The 18,354-nt window shown below is 36.3% G+C and overlaps 2 protein-coding genes across 8 annotated transcripts in view; both read right to left on the bottom strand.

Annotated features, from left to right (window-relative positions):
* Positions 1-7,582, bottom strand: part of slc4a10a (solute carrier family 4 member 10a) — a 52,495-nt gene extending 44,913 nt beyond the window's left edge. For 4 of the 7 annotated variants that reach the window (XR_009273314.1, XR_009273313.1, XM_058790767.1 and 1 more), the window contains exons 1-2: positions 7,050-7,582; positions 1,878-1,904 (exon numbers count right to left, since the gene is read on the bottom strand). Coding sequence is in view for 5 of the 7 variants with exons in the window: in XM_058790767.1 (XP_058646750.1) it covers positions 1,878-1,904; positions 7,050-7,097 (75 nt within the window). In the remaining 2 variants the exon portion in view is untranslated. The remainder of the gene's footprint in view (positions 1-1,877; positions 1,905-7,049) is intronic. The other 3 variants (XM_058790766.1, XM_058790768.1, XM_058790763.1) reach the window with 3 other exon arrangements.
* A 1,606-nt stretch (positions 7,583-9,188) lies between these two features.
* On the bottom strand, positions 9,189-17,613 carry tbr1a (T-box brain transcription factor 1a). The gene is made up of 6 exons (XM_058790769.1): positions 14,861-17,613; positions 14,380-14,534; positions 14,053-14,174; positions 13,043-13,201; positions 12,893-12,954; positions 9,189-10,459 (listed from the first exon to the last, which is right to left on the bottom strand). Exons 1-6 carry the CDS (start codon positions 15,373-15,375, stop codon positions 9,715-9,717), a joined length of 1,758 nt encoding a protein of 585 aa, XP_058646752.1. The 5' UTR covers positions 15,376-17,613; the 3' UTR covers positions 9,189-9,714.
* Positions 17,614-18,354: the final 741 nt, after the last annotated feature.

Genomic DNA, 18,354 nt, shown 5'->3' on the forward strand with positions numbered 1-18,354 from the left:
CAAAAGTAAATTGTACTGGTAGCAGTAAATATGAACGTGGATTGACACAAAAATGTAGTAATTACACTATAAATGCATATAATTAAAGTCTACTGTGTTTCACAGTCAACACATATGGCTTTTTGGCTAGGTTTAAAGGAAAAGAGCACTTTTAGATTAACAAGGCAATAATAGATGGGAGGATTTATAAACCGCAGGACTGTTTATAATAATGATTTAAATGCAAAAGAAAATGCAGTAAGGCTGACTGTTTCTGTCAGTCATAAGTTAATTTAGATTGTTTGTGATAACATAAGAAAAGTAGTTTAAATGTTTTGCTACTTGCTTGAGCAACTTAATATATAAATCTAGAACTAATTGCAAAAGTAAAAAGCATTGAGTAATGTGTTGCTTATATTGCATTTAAACATGTCTTGTCTATAAACTATTATTTTTATATTACTGTAAAAAAAACTAAATTACAATGAAAAAGCATTTTCAGTAACAATGTTTGCATTTGAAATCAAAATAATGGATAAATGTTGTGTTTGTGGTAAACAGATGGATCAGTAGCGCACTCCTGTGTGAAATCAGGCTTGTGCTGTGTGTAAGATTTTCTGCAACAACTGTGTGATTATAAAAACAAAAATTCACTGGATGATCAAACATTTAGGTGAGATAAAAGTATATTTTTGAAAAAATGTCTAAAAAATGCCTCCCTCCACCCCTCAAATTAAAAAAATCCTCTCTCACAAGGGTCACCTAAGAGGGGAATTCCCCCCATTTTCAAAAATGAAATTCAGGCACTGAATAAATGTCTAAAAATACTGATTGGAGTATCAATATAAATAATTCTACATGATAAAAAGATGGCTTTAAAAAGATCGCCAAATGATGATGATCAAAGCTTATTCGCATCATACCCAAAAGGATTTGAGGCTGTAATTGGTGCCAGAGGTGTTTCAACAAAGTATTGATATTATGTACATGTGATTTTTTATATATATATATATATATATATATATATAAATTTGGTTAATTTTTTTCATTGTAGTTTTAGCTAAAGTTTTAGCAATTTAGTTGTGTGTTTTTGTCATTTTCATTCTTTTTTTTAATATATATATATTTGATTGAAATAAAAGAAGTTTAGTTTTTGTATATTTTATCTTATTTCAGTTAACTTTTATTTTGTTTCTTATGGTTTTAGTTTGCCCATTCATGTCATTTTTGACAGCTTTCACATTCACAAGAATCAACATTTCCAGCAAACCTCTCAGGAGCATCATTTGACAAACCAGCACTTGGATGCTAACATTCTCACGAGCACTGTGGGCTTTTAAGCAGGGTGTGTTTGGTTACTAAAGAGATGAATCGAGCATGCAGTCCTATAAATCTCTGCTTATAGAGACATGTAGCAGACTGAGTTTCCCAACAGGTCTCAGAGCTCTATGTCCTCCAGAGCAGCATGCTCCCCCGGTCACGCCGTCTGCTCACACTGGCTCCTCTCCAGCTCACTATATGACCAACACTTCATGCTGTCCTCTATCTCTCTCTCTAGGCTCACAGCCGCTCTAAACTAAACAAAGATTGGTGCTTAAAACATCTCAATATCTCTTAAACTCTCCCAGTGACCGAAAGCTTGTGGATGGAGATTTGAATTAACAGCTAGTGACAAGCTTCACTGCATGCCTACAAATATCCAGTCAAGCGGCATCAGTCTCACACGGAGAGATTAAAAATTGACTGACAATCAGTCACAATGAATCGCATCATTTGGATGCATGAAAACCAGACATTAGCTCACTCTCGCAAACAAAACAGTAATTAAATCCAAAGTCCACTGCATTGTGCGCATGCTGTGAAAAGCATAACATAGGAAATGAAGAACTGGGACTCACCCCGTTATCACTAGCAGGACTCTGAACCTGCAGAGGAGCAGAAAGGCAATAAAATCACTAGCACCATCACTGAGTATTTACATGACACACATCATACAGTCAGAAAGAGCTCAGACTTTTACAACCTACACGCAAAGTTTTTTTTTAAAGCATAAGCATAAAAAACCTGAACCCTAATGCTGTGTTCTGGTCATTTTGACCCATAGAGTTGTCTTTTCCCCAAAAATGCTAGTTAATGTTGTTGCATTGGACTAATATCTAAACTGACTTTGCTCATGCAGGGTATAACAACTATAATCGGTTTTGTACTGATTGAGATTTTCCCCACCTTGTAACACTTGTGATTTGAGTTTATGCACCTCAGTTGTGGAGTTAAAAAAGCATTATTCGTGGATAATTTTAGCAATGTTCACTCAAAAACTGAGGTGCATGAGTTCAGATCAATGTGGCTTAAAACAACCCATTTAAAAAAGAAAAACAAAACCTGTGCTAACTGAACAAAAATGTGTTGAAAAAAAATGTAATCCAATATTTGATCAATGATAGCATAACAAAAAAATTATGAGCAATTTTTTGTAGGCCGGCAATTTTTGACCGGGACATCCAAATTAGGTAAAGGATTTTATAACACAGCACAAGGGTTAATAAACTAGTATTACAACATATAAGTTCTTATAAATTCAATCTTTGTATTCATGTTGATTTCATGTGGTTTTGAAACTTTTCTGTACCATTTTCAAAAAATGCTGACATTACAGTAAAACCACACATACAAGGTGTAGTCAAGCAAAAAATACTATATTTTCCTTACACCTTATGCATGTGAGTTTACACATCTTAATCAGTCATTATTTATAAAAACTTTATTATTTTTAATAAATATCATAAATACCATGACATTCGCCTTGTCATAAAATGTAAAATTATTCTATATTTTAGGAGACTTACTGACCTCGACACACATTTAAGACGGTCCACTCTATGATATCATATCCTGTTTTGTTTTTTGTCTGCACCACATCTATATTTTAGATCCCGAAAGACAACAACTGTACATGTATATTTGCAGAAGAACAATTTTGTCAAGTTTTACTGAAATATACATGGTCTCAATGTTAACAGACACGCACTAAAAGCCACAAAACTCTCATTTTGATTTTATGAGGTCTTAAAAGATTAACCACAGAGTTAAAGACTGAACACATGATTCAGAAGATCAAATGAAGGAACAGTACAAAACATGAAGAATATTTTTTTTGTTTTGTTTTACTAATTCCTGTGTTAAGGCTGATAGACAAAGATTATTCACTCTTCTTTGACCTGTTTTATCACACACACACATCAGCATTCAGGGCACCAGCTGCAGCTAAGCGGGCAGTGACTTATGATGGTCAGAAAAGGCCCTCTGGGACTCAGATCACTGGCATCGGTTCAGCTCACATTGAGAGCTACAGTGAAATGTACCAGCCCAGTGGATTCAACCGGCGCACCAGAAACAATTCAACCGACCGCTGGATCTCTGCCAGCCCAGTGATGATGTGTTCAATCTGTCCCTCAGCTCAGCCAAATGATCACAAAAAATATATTCTTATTTTTTTTAGATTTTGGATTTGAGCAGCATTTTTCACCCATTTCAACTTGCTGTTAAATTTTTCAACCTTTATGCCATGTATAATCTCAGGGGGAAAAAAGAAAAAGAAAAAAAATACTTTTAGCTTAACTGGGGCAGTATACTACCATTCAAAAGTTTGGGATCAATAAGATTTTTTTGTAAAGAAATTAATACTGTTATTAAGCAAGGATGCATTAAAGTGAACAAAACTGACAAAGACATGTTTAATGTTACAAAAGATTTCCATTTCAAAAAATGCCGAACCTGAAAAAAAAAAAAATGTAACGCAGTTTACAAAAAAATGTTAAGCTGCACAACTATTTTCAACATTGATGATAATAATAATAATAATAATAATAATGATAAATGTTTCTTGAGGGGCAAATCAGCATATTAGAATGATTTCTGAAGGATCATGTGACACTGAAGACTGGAGTAATGATGCTGAAAATTCAGCTTTGCCATCACTGGAATAAATTGCATTTTTTTAAAATATTAAAACAGAAAACAGTTATTTTAAACTGTAACAATATTTCACAATATTACTGTTTTTACTCTATGTTTTATCAAATAAATAAAGCCTTAGGCTGGCCGCACACTAGACGATTTTAAGGCCGATTTTAAGCCCTATTTGCACCACTGAACGATTGGGGGGTGTGGCCCAATCCGAGGCTTGTCACAAACTATTTTTTTGTCCAAAAATCCTCTATTGCGTGGTGTCATTATGACTATATATGTGCTCCCGATCGAGACAGAGCATCCCCAAACTCAAATTGTAAAAATCAACATGTTTGATATTTACGACTCTTGATCGAGCTGCGTCTGACGTGATACCCATGATAGCCAATGAGAGCGTGCAAGCGTCACCTACCGGATGTTGTGTGCACTTGGCAGCCAAATACATGCCACGAAAGCAGAGAACATCATCCATATTCTTTTTTATACTTTGTTTTTCACTGTGAAACAGAATGCACGCCAGGAGAGCCAGCTGACAACATTGACTATCCTCTATTTGTTTTTCTTCTCAAGTCACGTTTGATCTCGCGAGTCTCCATGAGATCACGTGTCACTGTAAAATCATTCCAACAATCGACAAGTGTGTGGTCTCGCGGTCTGGTCGAATTGCCCAGTGTGCACGTTCAGAAGATTATACGGCTAAAAATCGGTTGAACAGTCTTCATGCCTGTGGTCTCCTATGGTTTTAAAATCGTTTAAGATTTGAAAAATGTCTACTGTGCAGCCAGCCTTAGTGAGCATAGAAGTCTTCTTTCAAAAACATTATTTAGTCTGACTGACACCAAACTTTTGAACAATAAAGTTCCCCTTTTTGCCTATTTATATTTAGCAATGCTGCATATTATCAGTCATTAAAAGCTTGGCTCCTGGGAATATAACAACTTCATAATGATTTTGGCCCAAATCCTGAATGGAAACTTCCAATACATTCCTCAACACTATGAATACTCTCTTGGTGTACTTCCGAGGTCACCATCTGCTTTTTGTCTTGCACTACACTGTTCTAAAACTCTGGTTTTCTGATTAATTTAGTGCATGGATAAAGTTCAAATCGGTGTTCAAATGGTGGAAGTGACTGATAACGCCTTGCTGCTGCATATGCACAAACTGTACTTAAGGATTTTGTAAGTGTACACTGCTCTTAGCAACGCCTGGAAACCTTTGAAATGTGCACGTAAGGGATTAGACTAGGGAATGCAAACCACAAACACAGTTTGTATGGCTGTGAAAATCTTCTGAGGAGCTGAGTGAGTGTGTGTGTCTGCTCAAGACTGAACGGATGGCAGAATCAATAGGATGTGGGCCAACTCTTCTCAACTCCAGCACCAAACTGTCAGTGATGAAGGAGCAGAGACCCTGGCTCTGAGCCCATATTAAGATGGCTGCTGCTTTTTTGGGTTGATCCAATCAAAAACATTTTTTTTTTACATAGATGAAAAGCAATTACAGTAAGAGGCTAGAGAGTGCTGCTTATTTTGGGGTCACTTAACCAACAGATTATGAAACACAGGCTGGAAAAGCCATGAAATATGCTGCGATTAATCAGGTGTTTGGGCTGTAAACCAGTTCTGGACCCTCATGTCAATCCAAACCTGTATGACTTTCTTTCTTATGCTGAGCACAAGAGAATTTATTTTAAAGAACATTTTAACTGGTTATGTCCGTACATCGAAAGTCAATGGGGTCCAAAACAAATGTTTTACTGTAAAAATACTGTATACTGTAAAAATACAAAAAAATACTGTAAAGACTTTTTTTTAAATGTTCTCTTTCCTTTATTCTATAGGGAAAAAAAGCTATGCTGGTTTGAAACGATATCAGTAAATAATAACAGAATTTTCATTTTTGGGTTAACTATATCCAAAACAGGCTCATTGGAAAAATCTGCCAGTTGCGACATTTCTGCAAAATGATATTATGTGACAATTTCTATCTCTGAAAGAGATTAACATAAATCTGGCAAAGTTTCATTACACTGGTTGTTGTAGATATTGTGGCAGGTCAGAAATTAAATGCCTGATGAATGGTGCTGAGAGTTATACTCTATTGCATTTGATTTGAAATCAACATACAACCTACACTAAACCTAACCAACAATGTTAACAATAAAAATAATTTGCTGAAGCAACCATGCCATTTTAGCTTGCTTTTATAAGTCTTTAAGCTCTTTTATCATAATTTATGTATCACAGGACTCGTACGCCAAGCACTTCACATCGCAAATGCAATACCGTACCAGGTGAGCCATCAAGCAAGTTTACAAAATTAGAAAAGTCATAGGCTTACAAATGGACATGCATATGTGATGCAAATGTCAAAGTGTATTAGTATAAAAATAACTCATTGTAGTAAAAGTGTTTTGAACTACACAAAAATAAGTCTTTGTTAATCGATAATCTGTTCCGTAATCATGAAAATAAATCAATATTGTTGATGATTTTAAGTTTAAATCTGAGTTGGAAAATGCAGTGAATTGTATGCTATTTTGTTTGGAGTTTTGCAAAAATGTAGGTAAAGGCTCACTTCTCCAGTGAGCCTATGTTGGAACTATCTCTTTAAATTTTTATACAGTATGGACTCCCCAACTGTAGATACCCATGGCAATACATAGTAAATTAGGCGAATAGCTGAAATCATATGTCACACGTGAAGGCCTCATCAAATTCAGGGGAAATTTAATGTATGCAACTCCTGAGAATGCTGAACGCCCACACATGCATCTAAACACCATACTGACTGTCATTACACATTACTAAACGTGTTTAATTAAATTCATAATCCACGGAGCCGGTGTGAACCTACTCACACTACAAACGCCGTATCCATGTAATGTGAAGCCATTTTCCCAGCAAATGAGTCTGTATTAAAGGTGCAATGAATAATTAAAACACACTGTCTTCTAATGGTGGTGGGTTAATGATGGCCATAATGGGCTCCAACCCAATGCGGCTCGAACCACCGAAACCCGTTTTCCTCCACACACCAGCATCATGTCATTGTTCCTTACTGACGGACCCCACATGAAAGATGAAACAGGTTCTTACCGCAGGAAGCAGCGGCTCCATCTGCGCTCCTTGATCTTTCACATCCATCCCTGATATTCCGCCTTATACTGTCTTGTTCGTCTATGAAGGGTTTTCTCTGAGATATTGTTAGGAACGTAGAGAAAACGTCATATATGTTTGTGCGGCTTCGGTGGCGGTGTAGTAAGCGTTGGGTTTTTCCCTCTTTCTTCACTCGCGCGCGCGTCCGTGCCTGCGCTCCTTCGGCGTGTCATTTGCGCTCGCGTGACGCAGCTGCGACCGGCAGCACGTGAGTTAACAGAAATCCGTTAGATAAACGGATGAAACTCTCCGGAGACAAACGGACACTTGAGGCTTCGGTTTACTAAATGTGAGAATATCGTTTATAGAGCGCGCCGAGTTAAAAAATAAAAAATAAATATCCGAACTAAAAAAATTCGCTTCTGGTTTAACATCTAAATGATCTGGATTTAATTTAGTCAAAATTGTTTTAATAGCCTATCACTGAATCAAAAAAAGCTCACTTTTTATAGTCTTTTCAAATGATTTCTTTATATAGGGACACGGGGGCTAGTTGTCACTAACTTTAATTTCACTAACATTTTTAAATAAAACGTGTGTATTTTCTCGTATGTTTTTTTTTAAACACACACACACACACACACACATCTGGTTTGCTATCCTTGTGGGGACTCTCCATAGGCGTAATGGTTTTTCTACTGTACAGACCGTATATTCTATCGCCCTACACCAACCCTACACCTAAACCTACCCCTTTACAGGAAACTTTCTGCATTTTTAGATTTTCAAAAAAACTTCATTCTGTGTGATTTATTAGCTTGTTTACCCGTGGTTCTGCTGCCAGCGTGACACGAGTCCCCATGAGTCTGTATTCAGGTTTAAGTCCCCACCTGAATAGAAAAACAGGTACACACACACACACACACATATATATGTCCCCTAAACTAAGATTTCAATAACAGAATACCGACTAATATGTGCATGTTGTCACAAAATCAACTGTACCTATTTTTCCTGGCCAGTAAAGGTGGAAATGTCCAATGGCACCATGGGTAAGAGCCCAGAAAGTGACTTTCAAATCCATGACGGATTTATATTTGAGAGACAGGTCAGTACCAGCAGTGGAATTACATTTACAGCACGAACAATTTATACTACATTATTTTTCAGGTGAAAAAAAAAAAAAGTGTTGAACATTTACACCTCTTAATTATATGTAAACAGTTGCATATAGTGCTTTGCTGCTGGACTTTAACTGTGTAGTCAATAAACTCTTCATTTGGCGCCACCTTGTGTGCATTTATTTTTTTATTATATATATATATATATATATATATTAATTATCAAATAGAATTTTTGTGCTGGAATAGTAAAGGAAATAGTTCCCCAAAATACTTTAATTATTTACTCACCCTTATGGTGCTCAAAATCCACAGTCTGTTATTTTTCCGTGGAACACAAAAAGGAGATATTTGTTAAATTTTAAAGCGCCAAAAAGGTGGGGATCACATCACATTAAAATCACCATAAAATTCCCTTATTTACTTGCACAACAGTCCACTCCAAAGCTTATAAATCCACATTATAGCTTTGTGTTAAAAATAGTAGGCCTATACAGAACGCGTTACGTCGTTTAGTGAAAATATCCCTAACCACATTCATTCCACATACAAAGCAAGTGGCACTTTCTACATCAAGTCAAACATAGCTGAAAAAATTGGCTTACTGTTTAGAGTATTAATTTATTTATGCAAGAAATGCGTCAAAAAATACTAACGCATGCTTTGGCCGGCTCTGTGAAGGTGGTCTCTGGTTATTTCGGGTTCAACAGCTGCTGAAGGAGCTTCATTCTTCTCTTGATCCCTTCACTGTAATGTAGCCTACACTAAGATAGTTTGTAGTTGTATTTAGTGATAGATTCTGCTGCCGTGTTTAATCCTATTGCTTATGGGAGAATTAAACTATTATTTCCTCTAGGTCAAGGACACATAACCGGTGTTCCAAAACCTGGTGAACTGCTTACATAGACATCTTGCATTCGCCGCTAGGTGTCAATGTTGTAAAATATTTTAATACACTCACACCAACTTGCAGTCTTGTAACTACTACGTCAATAAAAGAAGTAACCGAATGTAAACTGTAACTTAAGTCTTTATGGGATTTATTTATACTCAACCTCTGACAATTTATATAGGCTATACATCAAACATTCTGACAGTAGCAGAATGTCATGACTTCACATTATCATATTCTATATTTCACAACAGGCATTTAATTAAAAAAAGACCTGTTCTTTTTTTGTTTTTAGCAAGATGGCTACTGTTTTGATACATCACAATCAATACATTTTCACATGAAACAGCTGTGATTTTAAGCTAATGATAATTTATTTAGATTCTTTATACTGGGAATGCATAACAAATACAGACATGTTAGTCCTAATGTATGTTTTTTTTTTTTTTTTTTTATAATACCACCAGATTATAGCCATATAAGCAGTCAAATACATTATGTTTAGATAGTTGGGGATGTCAGTTCTCATATTCTACCATCTTCAATGGTGCAGTGTAACATGAAAATAAATAAATGCTGTATACATAAATCATCGCCATAATAATATTTCCATATTAACAACATTTTAATTGCACATATGAGGCAGGCAGGTTTACGTTTGAGTGTCAAAATGAAAAAAGTCAGATTCTTTATTGCCATTTTTGGCCCTGTTCTGCATGTCTTTCACAGTCTGAATGTCTGAATCTGGACTGATAGAAGGATTTTTCAGATGAGCCTCCTCCGAAATCCTTAAAACACTGGAATCGACAGATTTAATGGAAGACTGAGTTTCGGTCCATGTCGAATCCGTGGCATCTTCACCTTCCAGCTGCTTAGAAACTCCAAGAGCTGACTGGTCTATTTCCAACATCTCTCCATCCTCAGGCATGTAATTCGATTGTGTTGATCTTTCAAGACCTGTATCTAGAACCCAAACAGGCAGATTTGAGCTGGTTTTACTGCTGTTCTCTAGCGAACCCCGTGAATCCCATCCAGCGGCACTGGTGTAGTAATCCAGACTTGTACTAGTGCCACCAGTGAAAGGCAGACCTTTGACCCCCGCTGTGGCGTAAGAGAGCAGAGCTGCTGCGTTAATATCGGCTTCGTATGATGGAGCAGCAGTGGAAGACACAAGCCAGTGCTGCCCAGAGGCCAAGCTGCTCTCTTGGGATTGGTTTGAGGTCACAAGGCCAGGGTCAGGGCTAAGAGTTGGAAAACAGGACTTTGTGTAACTGTTGACAAACTGCTCCTGAAATAAGGTGCTTGTCATTGCGTACCGCGAGCCGGGCAGCATCTGAGAGTGTGGAGAGTCACTGAGTGTAGGGGGCAATCGGTCAGAGTCATAGCCACTGTAACATCTGGAGACAGAAGAAATTAGGTCATACATTTTACATTAGAATGTCCATGTTACTGTTTGTGACACTGGGTCTCATTCACTAAGCATGTGTATGTACAGATTTATGCATGAACAAATTCTATTTCACCAAAAACTTTTATGCTAAAATGTTGTCTAAATTTATGATAAAATGCAGTAACAACTGAAACCCCATCTATGCAAAAATCACATACTCTTCTGGGTTTACTAAACATGTTTGAGCGTGAAATCTGCAAACAAACATTTTCATCAAGCCATATTAAAATTTTCATATTCAAATTTGTGAAAAATGTAGGAACACCTGAATCCACACATACACATAGTAACTCTGGGTTAACTAAGCATGCATACATTTGTACGTGAAATCTGTGTGAGAACATTTTCACTAAAAAATCATGGATTCACCAAAAACTCTCTTTCTAAAATTTTTCAAAATTTATTTAGGAACAACAAAACCACATGTATGTAAAAATTGTACATACATTCAAACATTTCTACCAACAAATCAAGATTCACCAAAAACTTTTAGGAACACAATCACATAAAAAGCACATACTCTGGGTATATTTTATCTTGAATATTTTAATATATACAGTGAAAGAAAAGCTGTGTTGTACAGCTGGCTAATGAGAGGTCTTGTGAGTGTTGTATTTATGCTGAGAGTGACGAAAGTCTGTAAGGTTGTGCGGAAAGCCCTTATATGGAGATGGTTTGGGTGTGTTTTATGCAAATGACTTAACCTTAGATCGATTACAAAACTATACGGGTATTCAAGGGCAGGCTTTAAGATGGTTTAGACCCTACCTGTCCGACCGCTACCACTTGGTTTATTTAAACGGGGAGTCATTTCAATTATCACCAGTAAAGTATGGAGTGCCACAAGGATCTGTCCTAGGTCCTCTGCTATTTTCAATATACATGTAAACAAGCTACAGGTAGTCCAAAATGGAGCGGCTAGTGTCCTTACCAGGTCAAGAAAATATGATCATATTACCCCAATTTTACAGTCTATGCACTGGCTACCTATTAAGTTTCGTATTATTACTTACCGATAAGGCCCTTAATGGCTTAGCTCCTGCGTACCTAACTAGTCTTCTAGCTCGCTACAACCCATCTCACTCCCTAAGGTTGCAAAACTCTGGACTTTTGGTAGTACCTAGGACAGCGAAGTCCACTAAAGGAGGTAGAGCTTTTTCGCATTTGGCTGCCAAACTCTGGAATAGCTTTCCTGATAACGTTCGGGGTTCAGACACCCTCTCTCTGTTTAAATCTAGATTAAAGACACATCTCTTTAGCCAAGCATTCATATAATGCATCTCATAATCTTGTACTGCAGTTATATCTGATCAAATCCACATTATTGCACATTATTATTCTTTAGCTTGGGTTGAACAAATCATTTAGTCTCTATTTGTTTCTCAACCCTTGTAAGATCTGAGATGACCGAACACCTGAGAAGAGATGATGCCAACCCCTCAGAGGACCTCAGATGATGCCAACCCTGAAACACCACATAGAACTACCAAATTTTGCTATAAATTTGATTGCAACATATAATCATTGCTGTTAATAGTGTTCATCGTCTGTTTGATTACGTCATTAACTGATTTTTACTGTACATTTCCGCCATATGTACATCAATTTGACAGTCACCACTGATAAGCTACTACTAAACATATTGTAGAAACTTAATTTCCTTTAAAGCTGCTTTGCAACGATTTGTATCGTGAAAAGCGCTTTACAAATAAACTTGAATTGAACTGAATTAGGCAAGTGGTCACTCATTTAGAAATTTTGCATTGACAGTACAACGAGGTTAAAAACAAATTCATTTGCATAGGCATGTGAAATTTTTCATAAGAAGTTCTCCTGTGTGTAAAAATACGCAATAATCCAAGCAAGTGTTAGTGACTGAGACCCATTGCCTTTGTAATTAATTATTTTAATTTGGAATATGTGTAACATGCACATTGCATGTTAAAGTGCTACCAGAAATAAATGCTTTAAGATGTTGTTAGAAAAATGTAAAAATCAAATTACCATTGTTATTATTATTATAAAATTACATTTAAAATACATTATCCCCCGGTTTCACAAACAAGGTTTAGGCCTAATCCCAGACTAAAATGTAAATCTGAGCTGTTTCAACTGAAAGAAACTTGCACTAACTGATCTTAAAATATGTCAGTGCCTTTGTTTTGTCTCAAGATGCACACCATATTGTTTTTTTTCCAAGGCATGTTTATAAAAACTACTTAAATGTCCTAACTGAACTATTGCCTAATCCTGGTTTAAGCCCTGTCTGTGAAACCAGGCCTATGTTAATTTCTGTAGGCAAATCAAAATTCAAATTCAAATCTGAAAACCTGCAAGAGAATAATTATCAATGCATTAATTTGCATGGTAAGGCACTTACTTATCATAATTATCCCGAAATCCTTTAGCAAATGGATTGTGATCAATTTTTAGTTGTGTTATCTGAGGAAATAAAGAAACACATTCATTAAATCAGTTCATGTTACATTTTTTGTAATGTAAATGAATGCAGCGATAGACTAGTGCTTACATCTGTGTTCTGGTAAGCTGTGACAGCTATAAATTGTGTTTCAGGAAAGGTAAATGTCTGTACTCGATCAGGATCACTCGTATCTTCATCTCCACTCTTGTTTATTTCCATCACATGCACCCTCGGCTGATACTTATGGAGAGAATGTAGGACGATCATCTTGAAGGACAAAGAAAAAAATCTACATAAACAAAAGGTTATTTTTGTTTCCCATTCCCATAAGAAACTTCGCAAACCGTATATAATAGTAATGAATATACTTACACACACATACGACATGGCACATTACATTTGATCTCATAATAGTGATAGTTAAAAGGTTAGTTCACCCAAAAATGAAAAGTCTGTCATTAATTACTCACCCTCATGTCATTCCAAACCTGTGAGATCGTTGGACACAAATTAAGATATTTTTGATGAAATTCAACAATTTTAATGATGTCCTTACTACCTTTCTGAGCCTTGAACATGGTAGTTGCGTTATTGTCTATGGAGGGTCAGAAAGCTCTTGAATTTCATATAAAATATCTTAATTTATGTTCTGAAGACGAACAAAGGTCTTATGGGTTTGACACGACATGGGGGTCAAGTCAAGTCACCTTTATTTATATAGCGCTTTTAACAATACAGATTGTGTCAAAGCACTTAACAGTATCAAATTGGAGGATAGAGTGTCAGTAATGAATAATAAGATAAGATTAAACACTCAATTTTCAGTTAAAGGCATTTCATTATTGGGGTAAGTGATTAATGACAAAATTAGCATTTTGAGGTGGAGTATCCTTTAACATAAAAGTGATTGTACCCTAAAGTAATTCATATAGTTTTGTGAAGGTAAATTGTATTGTTTTATATATGTTAACATTTGCTGCTGATGGTGATTGCAGGCAAATTAAAAATTCATTAAATTATTGCCAATTACTCAGCTCATGTTTCTGAACTCCCCCTGTACTAAAATACTTCTACTGATTCTTATCATGAAGAGAAAATGAAATGAAATAAGAAATCACTTGAGTAGAGTTGCTGGACGCTCCCTTGTTGTTCGTCAGCTTCAGTTTTCCAAAAGAGATCTCCTGACGCATCCAGTGCGCGCCGGTGTTTGGAGAGTCCGGGTGCATGTATGCTCGGTTTCCTTTAAAAATAAAAAAATATGCTTTACATACGTTATCATTAAACGGAAATAACTAACATTATAATAACTTAATAACTGTACTATATTTATTAATATTTGAGTTTGGTTTTTTTTTGTGTGTGGGTATTTATAAACTTGGTCTATTTGGAAAACGGAGCAAAGCTTTACGTTAAATTCCCCTTCAGTCGGTTGATTATTAGTTTACCCGTAACATTAGTGTCCGCTTTGCCGCAGGGAACCCATTTTCCGCCCTGAAACCTCCAGTGGGTCGGATCCGCCAGAATCACATCCACAACAACATTATAAAGGCACGTCGGGTCAAGACCAGAAACACTAAAACTCAGAAACGGAAACATCCGGCTGCAGGAAAAGGAACCGAAAAAACAAATCACTTTTCCAAAAGTAAATTGTCATTAAACAATTAGGCCTAAATTAAAAATAAATATAAACGACACATTGCAAAACCAGAAACAGACCAATAATCTGAAAAGAAAAAAATACAATTATAAAACAATTATATTGGCATTAATAAAATTAAAATATTACAAATTAACCCAAATTATTAATGGTCACTTTTTTTTTTCTTTTTTTAAATAAAATAACCAATCAAAATAAAAATACATTTTAAAAGTAGGCTATAGTGTAAAAAAACAAAACAAAACAAAAAACTGAAAAACTAGACTTACCGCCCCTGTCTGGTAATGATCATTTCTGTTTGGTGTCTGTGGAATTTGAACCACAGCGCGCGGTTACAGAGGTAAACCTGGGCTTTTCCAGGATAGACGGCGGCGTTTGGGTAAGTTTGTCCGTAATGCTGTGAGTACGCGTAGCTCAGCCCGTTGCTGATGACCGGGTGAGGTGTCATGTAGGGAACGGAGAGTGGCGGGAGCGCGGGCAAAGGCTGCCCCGAATACGCGAACATAGCAGAAGAGAAGGCGAAATCCGTCCGCGCTTGGCTTGATTCGGGCAAATTACACTCGTCCGCACTTTCACTGCCATCCCGTGCCGCGGAGACGTAGTCCAGAGCGATTGAGGGGTTTCTCATCCCGGTGAAGAGTCTTTTCAACGGTGGCTCGTTCTCCAGGGTGTCACCGGAGGAGGAGACGCGGTCGTCCCCGGAGGCGATGATGTGCGTAAAAACGTTGTCCGCACTCGCCGGTTTGTTGGACTGTGACGGTGAGGGAAGTTGTTGCAGGTGCATAACTCACTGAGAAAGTTGTCGGAGTTAAACGCGGGTTCAGACCTCAGACATGCCCTCTGCTGCATGGGCCATGCTGTCAAAGCGTGTTCACTCCGAGCTTACTATAGGAGTATGACGTTGCTCCGCGTTTGATAACAGCACAATGGGCTGGTATTTACATTTAGAATGGCATTAAAGCAGAAAGCGTTTTTTTGTTGTTGTTTTTTTTGGAATAGGTAACAGTGTATGAAATGTCCCTATTATCTGACAGCTGTTTTTAAAATAGCTGAAACATCACTAAAAAACTGTAAACTGGGGAAAGAAAAGAAAAAAAGAAAAATCTGCGCGCGCGTTAGCCAATCAAAAATCACAGCGACTATTTGTCAAAAGGGTCTTGGTTTTGTTTTCAGCAGCATTTGCAGACTATTTTGAGTATTAGCCGCTTATTATTTATTAATAGACAGTAGCCTATTTTTGCAACTTAGCTTGATGCTACAGAGAATTTTAAGTTAAACAGCTTTACAGTTTTTCCACACAAAACACACACACACATAATACTTGAATTTGTGGTTTACGGGGACTCTTCATAGGCGTAATGGTTTTCATACTGTACAAACCGTATTTTCTATTGCCCTACACCAACCCTACCCCTTACAGGAAACTACTGGCAATTTTTGAATTTCATAAAACACCGTTTAGTATGTTTTTTAAGCCTTTTGTTTTACGGGGACACAGGAAGTGTCCTCATAAACCATGTTTACGTTGTAGTACCCATGTTATTATACACATGTGTGTCCTCGTAAACCATACCAGTACACACACACACACACGTACGTCTGTTTTTGTGAAAAGTGGGGACATCCCATAGGCGTAATGGTTTTTATACTGTACAAACTACACCAACCCTACACCTAACCCTACCCCTTACAGGAAACTTTGTGCTATTTCAGATTTTCAATAAACTCCATTCTGTGTGATTTATAAGCGTTTTGAAAAGTGGGGACATGGGGTAATGTCCTGAAAAGTCACCTTCTCCTTGTAATACCTGTCATACCCTGGTCATTATACAAATTTATGTCCTCATTTGTCACAAAAACGCGCGCGCGTGCACACACACACACACACACACAAAGTCATAGTGTTTAAGGGACGAATTCGGATTCGTAATATTTCAGTCCCCTAGACTTTTTAAAGTGGTGGTTCACCAAAATAAAGTGTTAAAAGCTTTTCACAGTACTTTGCTATTTCCAATATAATTAATAATAAAAGAAAAAAAATTATTGCATTTAAATATTTTTTTATCATAAAATAATGTCTTTCTAATCTTACACTAAGCATTTTGTCATGTCCATGAGGCACTTAATTTGTACTTATATAATTACTGGCAAAATTTGCACAGTGTTTACAATTGCAGTGTTTACAAAACGTTGTGTATTTTATTAAAAAACAACTTTAAAATTATGTCCCTCAGGCACACTAACCATTCTACGCTCATAGTAATTAGACTCCATCCATATGTGATATCATTTACCAGAAATGACATAATTCGGATCTTTAATAATAGTGAAAAAAAGATGATAAAAGTAGTATCATACTTTTAGGTGTATTACAGGTCTTTAATGCCCAAGATGGGAAAACATGTTTTGCTGGAAGTTTGATATGTGCCTAATGATATGGGTTATTTAGAAAATTAATCATATGTAGTTGAAAAAAAAATTCCAAGTTGAAATATTACTAAATTCCAGGAATGACCCTCAAATATTTTTGCATAATGCCATGATGTTGTGCTATTTTCATAACTCTTGTATCTCTCCACAGACTTGTTTGAGACGTACACTTTAAAAAAATGCAACTGCGGATTTTTCAGTTTACAAAACCTTTTGAGTCTCAAATACTAAAAAATGCGATTTTCCTGAAACTAACATAAAAGTCCTTGTCGGGCCAACAAAATTACCCCAAATGTTGTTCCAACACAGTTGTCTGAACAAAGAATTTCATATTGTTGAAATGTTAAGGCTTTGGGAGTTCCCAGCATGCATTATGCAGTTACTGTTATAGGATTATTGCTTTGCTGACTTAATTTGAACTTTTTTGTTGTTGTTGTTTTGTCATTATTGTTAGTTATTAGTTGTACTGAGATGTAAAGAGCTCATCTTTTTAACATCTTGAGGTTAGTGTGTCTAGTTTTGAGGCCTAGAGAATGCATGGTCAGCCACTTATGTCCATTTCTTGGACATCTTAGTCTTGCAAGTTGTTTTACAAGCAAAGACAATGTTGTCTACATAAGACTAAGTAATCCATTAAGGTTTATCATTTGAAAATAAATATAAAATCAATGTGGTAACATTCTTTTATTTTTCCAGGAAACAGAAAAAAAATGAACGACCTCAACAACATTAATTGTTGTTTCAGTTGCTGAGACAAATTTTTTTCTTGTAGACAATCAGCATTGCATGAACAAACTAATTTACATTGGCTAAACAAAGTATGCTTACTGAGAAGAACTAAAATACTATTGTTAAGAGAACTCAAGTGTTTTTTACGTTTTCTCAACTATTCATTTTTTTAACAGTGCACTTGCGTCTTAAAATAGTTTGCAGTAAAATTGGCTTGAACGCCTTCAGTATTGATTTTAATATATGAGGCGAGCATAAAAATTCATCTTTAAGGCAGTGATTGCGCAATATTTGCATTTTCTGAGAAAATATAGGAACACCGAGATATATAGAAACAGATTTATAGAACTCTCAGATTCAAGGAGTTTGAAAAGAGGTGACTTCAAAATATTCCTGAAATCATGTGAAACCTTTATAGACATGAACAACCGTGTTTACCGAGCACACAAATAAATATTTCACACTGATGCTCACTTAAGCTACGTCCTGAAGTGCTGTCATCTTAAATAAGGTGTTTCAGTGTTGTTCTCTGAAAATCTCCCTTGGAGCCTGAACTTCAAGGAGAAATGCAAGGACAACTGATTTACACTGAAACTACAGTACA

This window comes from Onychostoma macrolepis, chromosome 11 (genome assembly GCF_012432095.1).
Source record: "Onychostoma macrolepis isolate SWU-2019 chromosome 11, ASM1243209v1, whole genome shotgun sequence".
NCBI lineage: Eukaryota > Metazoa > Chordata > Actinopteri > Cypriniformes > Cyprinidae > Onychostoma > Onychostoma macrolepis.

Excerpts from the sequence above, each read along its gene's own strand:
- tbr1a (XM_058790769.1), bottom strand. The coding sequence starts at position 15,375 with ATGCACCTGCAACAACTTCCCTCACCGTCACAGTCCAACAAACCGGCG. Across the intron at positions 14,175-14,379 it reads AGCGGACACTAATGTTACGG|GAAACCGAGCATACATGCAC; the intron begins GTAAACTAATAA and ends TTATTTTTAAAG. Across the intron at positions 12,955-13,042 it reads CAGCTTACCAGAACACAGAT|ATAACACAACTAAAAATTGA; the intron begins GTAAGCACTAGT and ends TTATTTCCTCAG.